Here is a 13022-nt window from a genome sequence, read left to right as displayed (position 1 = left end):
ATCATTATCTTCATCTTTTCACAAAAGATTACAATAATTTTTAATGGTATTACAGCTCCTGGCGCATATGAACCTGAAAAATGCAGACTGGATAAAACACCAGCATTTACAATCTCCGGGCGTCATGTCATTCACAAAACTAGTGATACACCAGCACCTGGAGCATATGCACCAGAAAAATGCCGTCTGGATCATACAGTAGCCTACACTATATCTGGTCGACATGAGGTACATAAAGTAAGTGAGACTCCAGCTCCCGGAGCTTATGCACCGGAAAAAGTACGCCTAGATCACACACCCGCGTACACAATAACTGGTAAACATGAAACGAAAGTAACAAGCGATACACCAGCGCCTGGAGCTTATGCACCGGAAAAGGTACGCCTTGACAATACTCCAGCTTTCACAATGGCTGGTAAACATCAAGTCAAAGTTAAAAACGATACACCTGCGCCTGGTGCTTATGCACCAGAGAAAGTAAGGCTAGATCACACGCCAGCTTATACAATTAAGGGCAAATATGAAACCAAAATTGTCAGTGATACACCAGCGCCAGGAGCTTATGCTCCGGAAAAAGTAAGACTTGATCATACACCCGCTTACACAATGGCAGGCAAGCACCAAGTGAAAATCCAAAGCGATACACCTGCGCCTGGAGCATATGCACCAGAAAAAACACGACTTGACCATACCCCAGCTTACACAATGGCAGGCAAGCATCAACTTAAGGTTGAAAGTAATACCCCTGCGCCTGGGGCTTATGCACCAGAAAAAACCAAGCTTGATCATTCTCCTGCATACACAATGGCTGGCAAGCACCAAGTAAAAGTTGAAAGTGATACACCTGCCCCTGGAGCCTATGCTCCAGAGAAAGTCAGACTTGATCACAATCCAGCATATACAATGGGTGGAAAACATCAAATAAAAGTTGATAATTTTACGCCTGCGCCTGGAGCATATGCTCCAGAAAAGGTAAGGTTAGATCACACGCCAGCGTATACTATGGCAGGCAAACATCAACAAAAAATTGAAAGTGACACGCCTGCTCCTGGTGCCTACGCCCCAGAAAAGGTGAGATTAGATCACACCCCAGCGTATACTATGGCTGGCAAACATCAGCACAAAATTGAAAGTGATACCCCTGCTCCAGGTGCCTATGCTCCCGAAAATGTTAGACTAGATCATACTCCTGCCTACACAATGGCAGGAAAGCATCAGGCTAAAATTAAAAATGACACACCAGCACCTGGTGCTTATGCTCCAGAAAAGTGTAAACTCGATAACACTCCTGCATACTCTATGACCAGCCGTCACGATCTGCACAAACCTAGCGATACACCAGCACCTGGAGCTTACTGTCCGGAAAAGGTTCGTCTGGATCATACACCAGCCTACAGTCTAGGAGGTAAACACGACATAAAGGTGAAAAATGAGACTCCGGCTCCAGGCGATTATGCTCCGGAGAAATGTCGGTTGGATGGCACACCTTCATACTCCATGGGAGGGCGTCATGATATCCAAAAGCCTAGTGATACACCTGCACCTGGTGCCTATTGCCCGGAAAAAGTTCGATTGGATCATACACCCTCATATAGCATGGGTGGCAAGCATGATCCCAAAGTAAGCAATGATACTCCAGCACCTGGAGCATATGCGCCCGAGAAGTGCCGTTTGGATGGTACACCAGCCTATACGATGGCAGGACGCCAGCTTTTGCAAAAACAAAGCGATACTCCAGCCCCGGGAGACTATGCTCCAGAAAAGCATAGGCTGGATGGCACCCCTGCATATACCATGGGAGGAAGGCACAACTTGCAAAAGCCTAGTGACACTCCTGCACCAGGAGATTATGCGCCGGAGAAGCATAGGTTGGATGGTACCCCCGCATATACTATGGCAGGCCGTCATGGCCTTCACAAGCCATCTGATACACCAGCTCCGGGGGACTATGCTCCAGAAAAGCACAGAATAGATGGTACCCCCGCATATACCATGGGTGGACGACACAATTTGCAAAAGCCAAGTGATACTCCGGCCCCTGGAGATTATGCCCCGGAGAAACATAGGCTAGATGGTACACCCGCATATACGATGGCTGGCCGTCATGGCCTTCACAAGCCATCCGATACACCAGCTCCTGGAGATTATGCTCCAGAAAAGCACAGATTAGATGGTACCCCCGCATATACCATGGGTGGACGACACAATTTGCAAAAGCCAAGTGATACTCCGGCCCCTGGAGACTATGCCCCTGAGAAACATAGGCTAGATGGTACACCCGCATATACCATGGCTGGCCGTCATGGTCTTCACAAGCCATCTGATACACCAGCTCCGGGAGACTATGCTCCAGAAAAGCACAGCTTAGATGGTACCCCCGCATATACCATGGGTGGACGACACAATTTGCAAAAGCCAAGTGATACTCCGGCCCCTGGAGATTATGCCCCGGAGAAACATAGGCTAGATGGTACACCGGCTTATACCATGGCTGGACGACATGGTCTACATAAACCCAGTGATACACCAGCTCCGGGCGATTATGCTCCTGAGAAACATCGTTTGGATGGTACGCCTGCTTACACCATGGGCGGACGCCATAATTTGCCTACCACCAACGATACTCCAGCACCAGGAGACTATGCTCCTGAAAAGCATAGATTAGATGGCACACCAGCTTATACAATGGCTGGGCGTCATAGTCACCACAAGCCAAGTGAAACTCCGGCTCCTGGAGACTATGCTCCCGAAAAACATAGTTTGGATGGTACACCTGCGTACACTATGGCCGGACGGCATGATCATCATAAACCTTCCGATACACCAGCACCGGGTGACTATGCGCCAGAGAAGCATAGACTCGATGGTACTCCTGCGTTTACCATCGCTGGTCGTCCTAATACGCACAAACCTAGCAATACACCCGCACCTGGAGACTATGCCCCTGAAAAGCATCGTTTGGACAATACTCCTGCATATACTATGGCAGGTAAGCATGAGCCTAAGGTATTAAACAATAACCCTGCTCCTGGGGACTATTGCCCAGAAAAGGTACGCTTAGATCATACACCAGCGTACTCATTTGCAGGCCGACATGACCCCAAGTGTGTTAATGATACTCCTGCACCGGGTGCATATTGCCCCGAAAAAGTGCGCTTGGACCACACACCCGCTTTTACCATTAAGGGCCGTCATGATTTACACAAGCCAAGCGATACACCGGCTCCCGGAGACTATGCACCTGAAAAGCATCGCCTAGACAATACACCGGCTTTCACTATGGCTGGAAAACGGGAACCCAAAGTCACTAACGACACTCCGGCTCCAGGTGACTATGCCCCTGAAAAGGTACGTTTGGATCACACACCTGCTTTCACAATAGTCGGTCGCAAAGAGGTTAAAATCACAAGTGATTCACCAGCACCGGATGCATATTTCCCCGAGAAAGTCCGCTTGGATCATACACCCGCCTATACATTCAAGGGCCGATATGATCTGCACAAACCTAGCGATACTCCGGCACCTGGAGATTATGCTCCTGAAAAACATCGTCTGGACAATACCCCCGCATACACAATGGCCGGTAAGCATGATCCCAAGGTTGCAAATGATACCCCAGCTCCAGGAGACTATGCTCCTGAAAAACACCGTTTAGATCACACACCTGCTTTCACAATAGTCGGTCGCAAAGAGGTTAAAATCACAAGCGATTCACCAGCACCGGATGCATATTTCCCCGAAAAAGTCCGCTTGGATCATACTCCCGCCTACACATTCAAGGGCCGATATGATTTGCACAAACCTAGCGATACTCCGGCACCTGGAGACTATGCTCCTGAAAAACATCGCCTGGACAATACTCCAGCTTACACAATGGCCGGTAAGCATGACCCGAAAGTTGCATATGATACCCCTGCCCCAGGTGATTATGCTCCTGAAAAACACCGTTTGGATCACACACCTGCTTTCACAATAGTCGGTCGCAAAGAAGTGAAAATCACAAGTGATTCACCTGCACCGGATGCTTATTTCCCTGAAAAAGTTCGCTTAGATCACACCCCTGCTTATAGCATCACTGGTCGTCCTGAGACGCATAAACCCAGTGAAACCCCAGCACCCGGTGATTATGCCCCGGAAAAGGTACGCTTGGATAACACACCCGCTTACACCATAGTAGGTCGCAAAGAGGTCAAAATTAGAAGCGACTCACCAGCACCAGGAACATATTTCCCGGAAAAAGTACGCTTGGACCATACGCCTTCATATACTATTACAGGAAGAATTGTTACCCATCAGGAGGACAATACTCCGGCGCCTGGTGATTATAAGCCTGAGTTGTATGACTTTAAAGGTCATACGCCAGCTTTTACTTTCGGTATGAAATTGAAACAGGAGCGAGTCAGTGATACTCCAGGTAAGTAAACTTTGAGCTGTGCAAAATGTGCATGTGAAAAAAACTTTTATGGAATCTATCACTTGATCTATTGTTCAAATTGTAAATATCACCCCTTTGTTTTGTATTATATGACCCACTCTAGCACCCACTGCCTATGAACCAGAAAAGCACACTCTTGATCACAAACCAGCTTTCAGTTTTGGTACAAAAACTGAAACTAAAACCGTGGTCGATGCACCAGGTAAAATACTCCTAAAGTTTTGCTATTCAAAAGTTCTTTAATTGGGATCATAGCATAGGAAGTTGTGTAAATTTCAAAAATATATGCGATTTTTCCAAAGCTAGTGCTAAAAGTAAGTGGTCCAAGGAAGTTATGCCTGATTGCTTACTATTCGCATTACTTGGTTGGCCAATTGTAATGTTTGAGTTCATTATTAGAATTTCCCTCAAAGATGCTATGATCTCAAATTATGAATAACACTTAAGAATCTTCTGCATGCTTTCTGTCCTATTTTCATGTTTTAGACGTACATGTGTTTGTTTGTTATGAATATTTTCTTTTCTCTACAATTATTTATTCTCTTCTTCTCTCCTATGCATGTGCATAGCTCCTGGTCATTATCATCCTGAAAACTATAATCCTGAACATTCCCCTGCATTTACTTTCGGTCACAAAACCTCTGTCATTCCAGGTAAGTCGCAACATACTCAAAGACCTTTACCCCTATTCATTGTTAATGCAAAACATTTGGAAACTTAGTTTTGTCGTTCAGTTTACCACCCACAAAATTTACATCCATTGTGTGCATTATATATCTTTTTTTGTATATATTTCATGTTTTTCTGTTCATTTTATTTCTTTGTTATGATTTTGTTACACCGTGTGTATGTTTCAATGTGTGTATCCATCCAGCTTTACCACGTGGTCCTTATGTTGAAGACCGTATTATTCAAAGACGTGAGAGACGTATGAAAAGTCCCGGTAAGCACTTTATGGGAAAGGACAATTACATTCGATTCATTCAGTTGGTCTGAGGCTATCGATTTGTACAAAATAATCATTTCACTAACAGTCGCTTAAGGAAATTTTACACTAAATATGAAGAAACAGAGGAAGTAGAATGAATATTTTTTTTTTTAAACCAAAGTAGATTAACCTCTAGTGGATAATACAATAAATAGTTTGATATTTATATAAAAATAAAAATTTCTTTTAATTCTTTAATTCTTTTCAATTCTCATTGAATTTTCAATTTAAATTTGAAATAATACCCCAATATAATAAAAAAAAATTAAATATGTAGCAAGTAACCACGTCCTTCATCTTTATCGAGTTACTTTTTTGTAAAGCATTAAGTAGCAAAGTCTTGTTTGATCCTCTTTTGGGACAAAATAGGCCCAGTATCTTGTTGAAAAACAAATAATTCGCTTTATGGTAAATGATACTGCCCTCCTTCTTACTTCCTTTCTTACTTCACGATCTGGATCCACCCATAGGATTTTCGCCGTTCTAACGACCGTTTCGCTATTCCACATGTTGCGCGCATTAGTCGCCCACTCCCTCAACTCGGACTGTCGACGTCGACCTGAAAGGCTTCGGGTTAACCAAGTTTATTGACGGCAGTCCTCTGGCCTTCACTGCCAAATCGTCTGCCCTTTCATTTCTCATTAGTCTGCTATGGCCCGACAAGCAAACAATGCGGATCTTGCCATTCATAGAGAAGGCGTTAATCTCCTTCTTACACTCCAAGACTGTCCGTGACCTAACCATCATGGTTGTTATTGCCCTGACGTCCTCGCGTTAACATCACACCACCCCACGCATTCCGCGATCGCCCGGATCTCCGCCTGCAGGATCGCTTTATGGTCAGGCAGAAGAAAGCAGATCACAGTCCCTAGACCGCCAGGCCCAATCTGTCCTCTAGCTTTGATCCATCTGTGTAGCATGATCTTTCAGATGGCAATGACAGAGTTCCGTCAATCCAAGACAGTGCCTCTGGCAGCAGTGCATCGCACTCGAACTCAAGTATCGTCTCAGGTTTCGGATCGGAAACCTATTCTAATCCTCCCAGGTTTCCTATCGTCGCCTTGATTTTACCGCGATGGTATGACCTGTTCCTATCCTCAATCCGTTCTGTGCAGCATAATCTTCCAGATGACAATACTAGAGTTCGATCAATCCAAGACAGTCCCGCTGGCAGCAGCGGCAACCTGAAGTGTCGTCTCAGGTATCTGGTCGGAAACCTGTTCTAATCCTTCCGGGTTTCCATCGCCACCTCGATTATACCGCGATGGTATTACCTGAGGCGCGAGGTTCCAGGAGGCACGTTTTTACACTCTGATAATCTTATTGCATTCCGTAAGCCGTGTGCCCCAATGTGTGTCCTGGATTTATCGCCCATTTTCGATGCAATTTTTCGTCACCTAAAACAAATATGACTCAGAGCGGGCCATATTTGGATGTAATTATGGACTATACCCAATGTTATATAAAAAATGGGCATAGTCGGAGCAAATGTAGAGGAGCCGAGGAGCCTAAAACGGGAGATCAGTCTATTTAGCAGCTATATATTCGTGTTGTCCTATTTGGACATTCAAGGATATAGTGCAACTCACTGAAAGCAATATATAAATATGATCCGATCTTGACAATATTAGGTTCCTACATTAATGGGCCTGGTGCAATCTACTGTTCTAAATTTCAACGAAATCGAGCAATATGTACCTATTAGATAGGCTTAAGACCCATAGTTGGCTGGGCTTATATCGCATATGGTAATACGGTCCGATATGGCCGATCGGAACCATAATAGCTGCTAATGTCCAGAGGAATTGTACAACTCACTGTTTTAAATTTGGACCATATAGGGTCATATATATGCCTGTTATGGCCTTAAGACCCTAGATTGGTCAATATCTAGGGTCTTAAGGCCATAACAGTCTAAATATTGTTCAATCGGGATCGGATTTAGCAAGAATGTTAAGATACTTGCTACAACCTTACTACTAACTAAATTTCCCATGAACATTCCATTCAGGAACAGAGGATACTTTTCTCATACCATATCTCATAGTGCAGTCCGATTAATGTTTAAGCTCAAAGATAAGGGACCTCCTTTTTATGCCCGAACAGCGTGCCACATAGCAACACCACTTGGCAGAAAAGTTTTAACATGACCAGATAACAAACAAATGTAGCCGGCATTTTATAAGGGGATAACCACCGCTGAATCTTTTTCTGAATCATCTTTTTTGACGACAGAGGTTAGCACTCTGCGCCACGGTGGCCTCCTTAGGGTAAGGGGAAAAGTCCGCACATTTTTCAGATATCAAAAAATTAAGTACCCTGTTGTCATCATAGTACAATTCAACACCATCTGTGGAAATTTCCTAGAAAATCAAAAATGTATCATCCTATGTCAGTTGTTCAGTTACTTACATCAATCTCCTCAAGTGAAGTATTGTATTATGGGCGAACTTGGCACGAACCCAAAAGCAAAACTTTATCCCTAAAATGGGGTTTTCAGTTTTGCTAAAGTCTTACTTTAATATGGTCGCCTCGGCAGCGTGGTCGGATTACCTGAGAGGGGTCCATAGGACAATATTTGGATATAGCTGCCATATAGACCGATCTCCCGATATAGTGCATTTAGCCTATAAAATCAGCATTTTTCACCCGATTTCGATGCAATTTGGCACATTGAGTTCTGGCAGACTCCTCCACCCATTTGTTGAATGTGGTTCAGATAGGATCATATTTGGATGTAGCTGCCATATAGACCGATCTTCCGACATAGCGTATTGAGCTCATAAGAGAGCTTTTTTCATCCTATTTCGATGAAATTTGAAACAGTGAGTTTTGGTAGACCCCTACATCTTTTGTTCAATAAAATTTTATTTATACGACCTTATCTCTAACAACGCACCTCAAGTTCATGTTCCATGAGGTAAACATCTGTTAAGTTAGGTAAGAGTGGCAGTTTTTTACAGACTTACTTAGACAATTTTAAGTCCAATGTGATACCACAGTAGCGATCGACCAAGGCTTCTGGCGGGTATCGAACCCACGACCCCTGCACTGGCAAACCAAACACGCTACCTACTCCGCTACCGGGGCTCCCAAAAACATCTTTATACCAAAAGATAAATTAATTGGAATTTTAATAAATTTCAATAATTTTTTAATGGATCAATTAAAAAGTTAATTGAGAATTTCAAAAAATTAAATTTAATAGTTTTCTTAATGGATCAATTAAAATCTTTATTGAAAATTTCAATTGAATATGCAATTTTGTTATTTCAAAAATTTTTTATTGCTTTTTCAAGAACAGTGATTGATAGATATTATCATCTTCGTGATTGAAGTAGTTTTAATTATAAAAATTAATTGGATCAATTAATTTCGTGATTGAAACCGATTTTTATTTTTCTCTATGTATAGCATAGTTCGTCACCATTTGGTATTATTGTGACGCCTTTCCCGATCCATCACACTTCCTATCAGGAGATAATATCTGCCTTGTATTTTTCCAGCCATTGCGTATACTGCACCTTATCTATTGGGTTGCCCAAAAAGTAATTGCGCATTTTTCATATAGTCGGCGTTGACAAATTTTTTTCACAGCTTGTGACTCTGTAATTGCATTCTTTCTTCTGTCAGTTATCAGCTGTTACTTTTAGCTTGCTTTAGAAAAAAGTGTAAAAAAAGTATATTTTATTAAAGTTCATTCTAAGTTTTATTTAAAATGCATTTACTTTCTTTAAAAAAAAACCGCAATTACTTTTTGGGCAACCCAATATAAAGTGTCCGGACATTCCAGGTGCAGTTACGCAGATCATGGTCTTTTTTTTCGTATGCAAGGGTCGGCACCATTAAGGGAGTCCGTTTTTACTATTGTTTTGTCTCTCAGAATAAAATTTTTAGTTTTCAGGTTTCGGGTTACTGGCTATCATAGGCAAAGTTTTATTTAGACACAGTGAAACCGTTTTGAGAAGATTTTTAAAGTTGACCATTTTTTGTATTTTTTCATAAAATTTTGTATTTACACGTAGGTTAAAAATTACAATAATAATTACAAACACCCTTTGCTGAATTTCTTAGTCGTTGTTTGAAAGGGAAAAACTAAAGACTTTTATAAAAAAAATAGAACATTAAAAGTACCTTGGGCTTTATACATAAATTACGCCACACTGCACGATACAATTTTTAGTCTTGCAAAAATTTTGTAAATACACTTTTCCTAGTTTTATTTAGAAAAAATTAATTGTTTAAAATATGTTAATTGTGCCATGATTTTCTAGTTGTGCTTGCGTAATCTAAATTAACAATTTCTCCCACTAGAACTTATAACCCCACAAACCTGCTCCTAATTAATTTTAACAAAAACAAAAACCTTTATTGGCTTTAAACTTACACTTTGTTTCTAATGTTTTTCTTTTGCCTTTTATTTGCTACAAAATTCACCATCACAACTGTTACCCCTCTGTACGTTTGCGCAATCGTTTTGAACTTCACAACTCCACTGTAGTACGCAATGTTGTCATTCTTGAGGATGGCATCGCAAAAACACAGCAAATGCTAAAACAACAACAACAAAGTGTCAATTCTACCACTACAACAACGCAGCAATTGCAAAAACATCACAAAGAGCAACAACAAAATGCAACCTCCACTACCACCACTACGACCGTAACGGAAATTCATACCGTTAATGGTGGTAGCCCTGCACCGAACCGCAAAAACACTGTTACCACCACTAGAAAGCAAACTCTGACCAATGGTAATGCCAAAGATTCACTAAACGACGCAGTTCACAATAAATTGGCCAAAATCAATTTGAATGATGTCCTTACATCCGGCACCAATACTCAAGTAACGCAAAAAGTCGAAAAAATTAATGGTGTGAATGGTGAGAGTGGTCAAATGGTTACCACCACCGTGCGCACCGTCAGTAATGGCTACAAGGAAGAGGGTAATCGTAAAATCAAGGCCAAAGGTACTGCTGACGTTCAACACTCCAATGCGGCCACAGGTTCGTGCAATACCATTGTGAGTTCCGATGGTTCTACCACCACAACGATGAAATCTGCCAAAACCTCAAGTGTCAAATATGCCGTTGAAGCCAGTTCAATACAAGAAGAAATAATAAGGTAACATGGGCCGGTGGAAAAATTGTTCAATAACCTCAACAAATTTTGAACCAAAAATGCCTTCCGCTCATCACTAACCCCTTTGAACACCCATTCATGTTTTCAAAGCAGTAATATCTATGATGTGCTATTATTTTGTCGTCCTTATAATTTAAAATTTTCCTATTTCTTTATTCTTTATTCTGACAGCTCCTAATGTCTACAGAATTCCCACAATTTTGGGTGCCAGCAAAGAAGGTAACATACGCTCAGCACCGGCCTACTCTATGGCCGGTCGTGAAAAGCCTCGTGTTTTGCCAACGCTGTTATTTCCCGGTCCTGGTTATTATGATTCCGAGTACACTGCAATTAAACGTAGACCACCCATGTATTCGATGGGTGGCAAGCACAAGTTACCAACTGATGATCATATGAAACCTGGACCCGGTGCTCATTGTCCTGAGAAGGTAAGTTTGACATTTATATAGATATTAAAAAATGCCCATACAAAATATTCTGTTTGGGATCGGAGTGGGGGACGTAGGGAGCAGGGTTTGTTGATATTTGCTTTAAAATTCTGGACGTCAAAATTGTGGGGAAATAAATTAGTCAAACATATGTTCATCTTGGAAACTTACCGGACAAAAACTAATTTTCAACTGGCTAATCAATTACAAACGGTTGTGTGTTTCTGGAATGTCTTGTGTTTCTGGTTAGAAATGAGAAGAGGGATATCTCCATAACATTTACTATAAAAGTAAAGAATAGCTCAACGCTTCGCTTCTGGGGAAGCAGACAAGAAACAGCCCTGCGTCATTCTTGCTTTAAAAATGCACTCCGTTCATTCCATCCTATTCACAAATGCCAGTAAATCCTGGCAGAGTATCTCATCTACAATGCGCTTGTTCTTTTCAATTTCTCGGCCGATGGTCCAAGGAATATGAATACCATTGATTGCTGTCATCTGGCAACAATAAGATTGGATTTGAAGTCTGACCTAATAGATAAGCAATACTTAATTTCTCTTGAATATTCCATTAATGCCTTCGATAGGTCTAGTGACACGAGGACCGTCCTATCACATTGCCTGGGTTGATTGAAGCCACGGCAAATGTGTGCGGCCATGGCATGCAAAGCAGTTGTTGTGTTATGCAGTCTTCAAAATCCATGTTGATGCTTGGCGAATGGAAATTCTCCTGCGAGGCTCGGGAGGAGTAATGCCTCAAATGTCTTTGCTACTGGTGAGAGAAGGGAGATCGGTCTGTACGACTCCCTTTAATTCGGGTCCTTTCCAGGCTTCAGTAGCGAGATCACTCTGTCCATTTTCCAGACATCGGGAACTATAAGAGTGTTCAAAGACAGGTTGAGGACAGTAATAAGGTACTAAACTTCAGGTAAATACAAATTCTTCAACATCAGCGTAAAGATTTCGTCGGGGCCCAACGCCTTAGATGATTTGGCGCCACGGATGACATTCGTAACATCGCCCACCGTAAATTGTCATGGCTGTCCATCGGCTCGCAGACCACGGATACGGCAAATGGCTCTCCTCCTTGCCCTGTCACTCTCGGGATGCACAATAAATTGTAGTTAAACAACCTGGCGCATCTCTTCGGATTAGTCATGGTTATGTCGTCAAAAGTGACTGAGGTATTGTCATCCCGTCTACCGGGGTTCGAGAGTGATTTAACAGCAGGCCACAGCTTGCCTAAACCTTTGCCTAAGTTACATTGCTGCAAGTGTTGCAGCCGCATATTCCGACAATGTTCGTTGATTCTGGGGTTAGTGGGGTCTATCCAACGAATCCCATCACGCTCGTTTGCGAGTACCACTGTCTGCTACCAGGAAATTGGGCCGCAATTCGGGGTATTCGACCGTCTGGGATAAAGCGAGCGGCTACTGCGTTACTGATGTTTCGGAATTTCCTCTCGGCAACTAGCACATCCGAGGGGGGTGCCACTTCACCGAAGCGGCGTTTGGTGTACTCTATAAAGCCAGCCCAATCGACCTTCTTCTGATTGATAAACGTCCGCCGCTCAGAGGTTATGAAGTCGGGAGGTCGGTTGATGGTGAGAATTATGGGAAGGTGGTCTGATCCCAAAGAGATGACGGCTTGACAGGATACGTCACTCAGGCGATCAGGGGATGCAAAGAAAATTTCTGGTGAGGTGCTACACCTCCTCGTAATTCTAGTAGGGGCATCCGCATTCACCATGCAAAACGTGGAGCCTTCAAACTACCCTGCCAATGCTATGCCACGCTGGTCGTTACTTAGGGGAGAATGCCAAGAAATGTGATGCGCATTAAAGACCCCCAGAACCAGATGATTGTGGGCAGATAGTAACCCACTTATTTCGGTGTTGTAAGCTTGGCCATAAATTGCCACACAGCTACCAACCTGCTACATGTACACGTTGTATAGCTATATCTCGGCAGCACCCAATCCCCCACCTCCATTCCTTGAGCGATCCGTACGTACCACATTGTATCCGTGACA

General features: G+C 42.8%; 1 protein-coding gene and 1 long non-coding RNA gene across 12 annotated transcripts in view; one reads left to right on the top strand and one right to left on the bottom strand.

Moving 5' to 3' along the window:
- Positions 1-10824, top strand: part of LOC106081662 (uncharacterized) — an 89281-nt gene extending 78457 nt beyond the window's left edge. For 6 of the 10 annotated variants that reach the window (XM_013243794.2, XM_013243793.2, XM_013243801.2 and 3 more), the window contains 6 exons: positions 56-4414; positions 4539-4637; positions 5005-5088; positions 5310-5378; positions 9925-10546; positions 10736-10824. In XM_013243794.2, the coding sequence (XP_013099248.2) occupies positions 56-4414; positions 4539-4637; positions 5005-5088; positions 5310-5378; positions 9925-10546; positions 10736-10742 (5240 nt within the window). In that variant the 3' untranslated portion in view covers positions 10743-10824. The remainder of the gene's footprint in view (positions 1-55; positions 4415-4538; positions 4638-5004; positions 5089-5309; positions 5379-9924; positions 10547-10735) is intronic. The other 4 variants (XM_013243796.2, XM_013243795.2, XM_013243799.2 and 1 more) reach the window with 4 other exon arrangements.
- The window catches only part of LOC106081664 (uncharacterized), a 124641-nt gene that overhangs the window by 90562 nt on the left and 21057 nt on the right, over positions 1-13022 (bottom strand). The gene's annotated exons all lie outside the window — the stretch shown is intronic.

The sequence above is a fragment of the Stomoxys calcitrans genome, chromosome 3, assembly GCF_963082655.1.
Source record: "Stomoxys calcitrans chromosome 3, idStoCalc2.1, whole genome shotgun sequence".
Taxonomy (NCBI): Eukaryota; Metazoa; Arthropoda; class Insecta; order Diptera; family Muscidae; genus Stomoxys; species Stomoxys calcitrans.
Note: the sequence above shows the minus strand (reverse complement) of the source record. Positions and strands in the feature narration are given on the sequence as shown.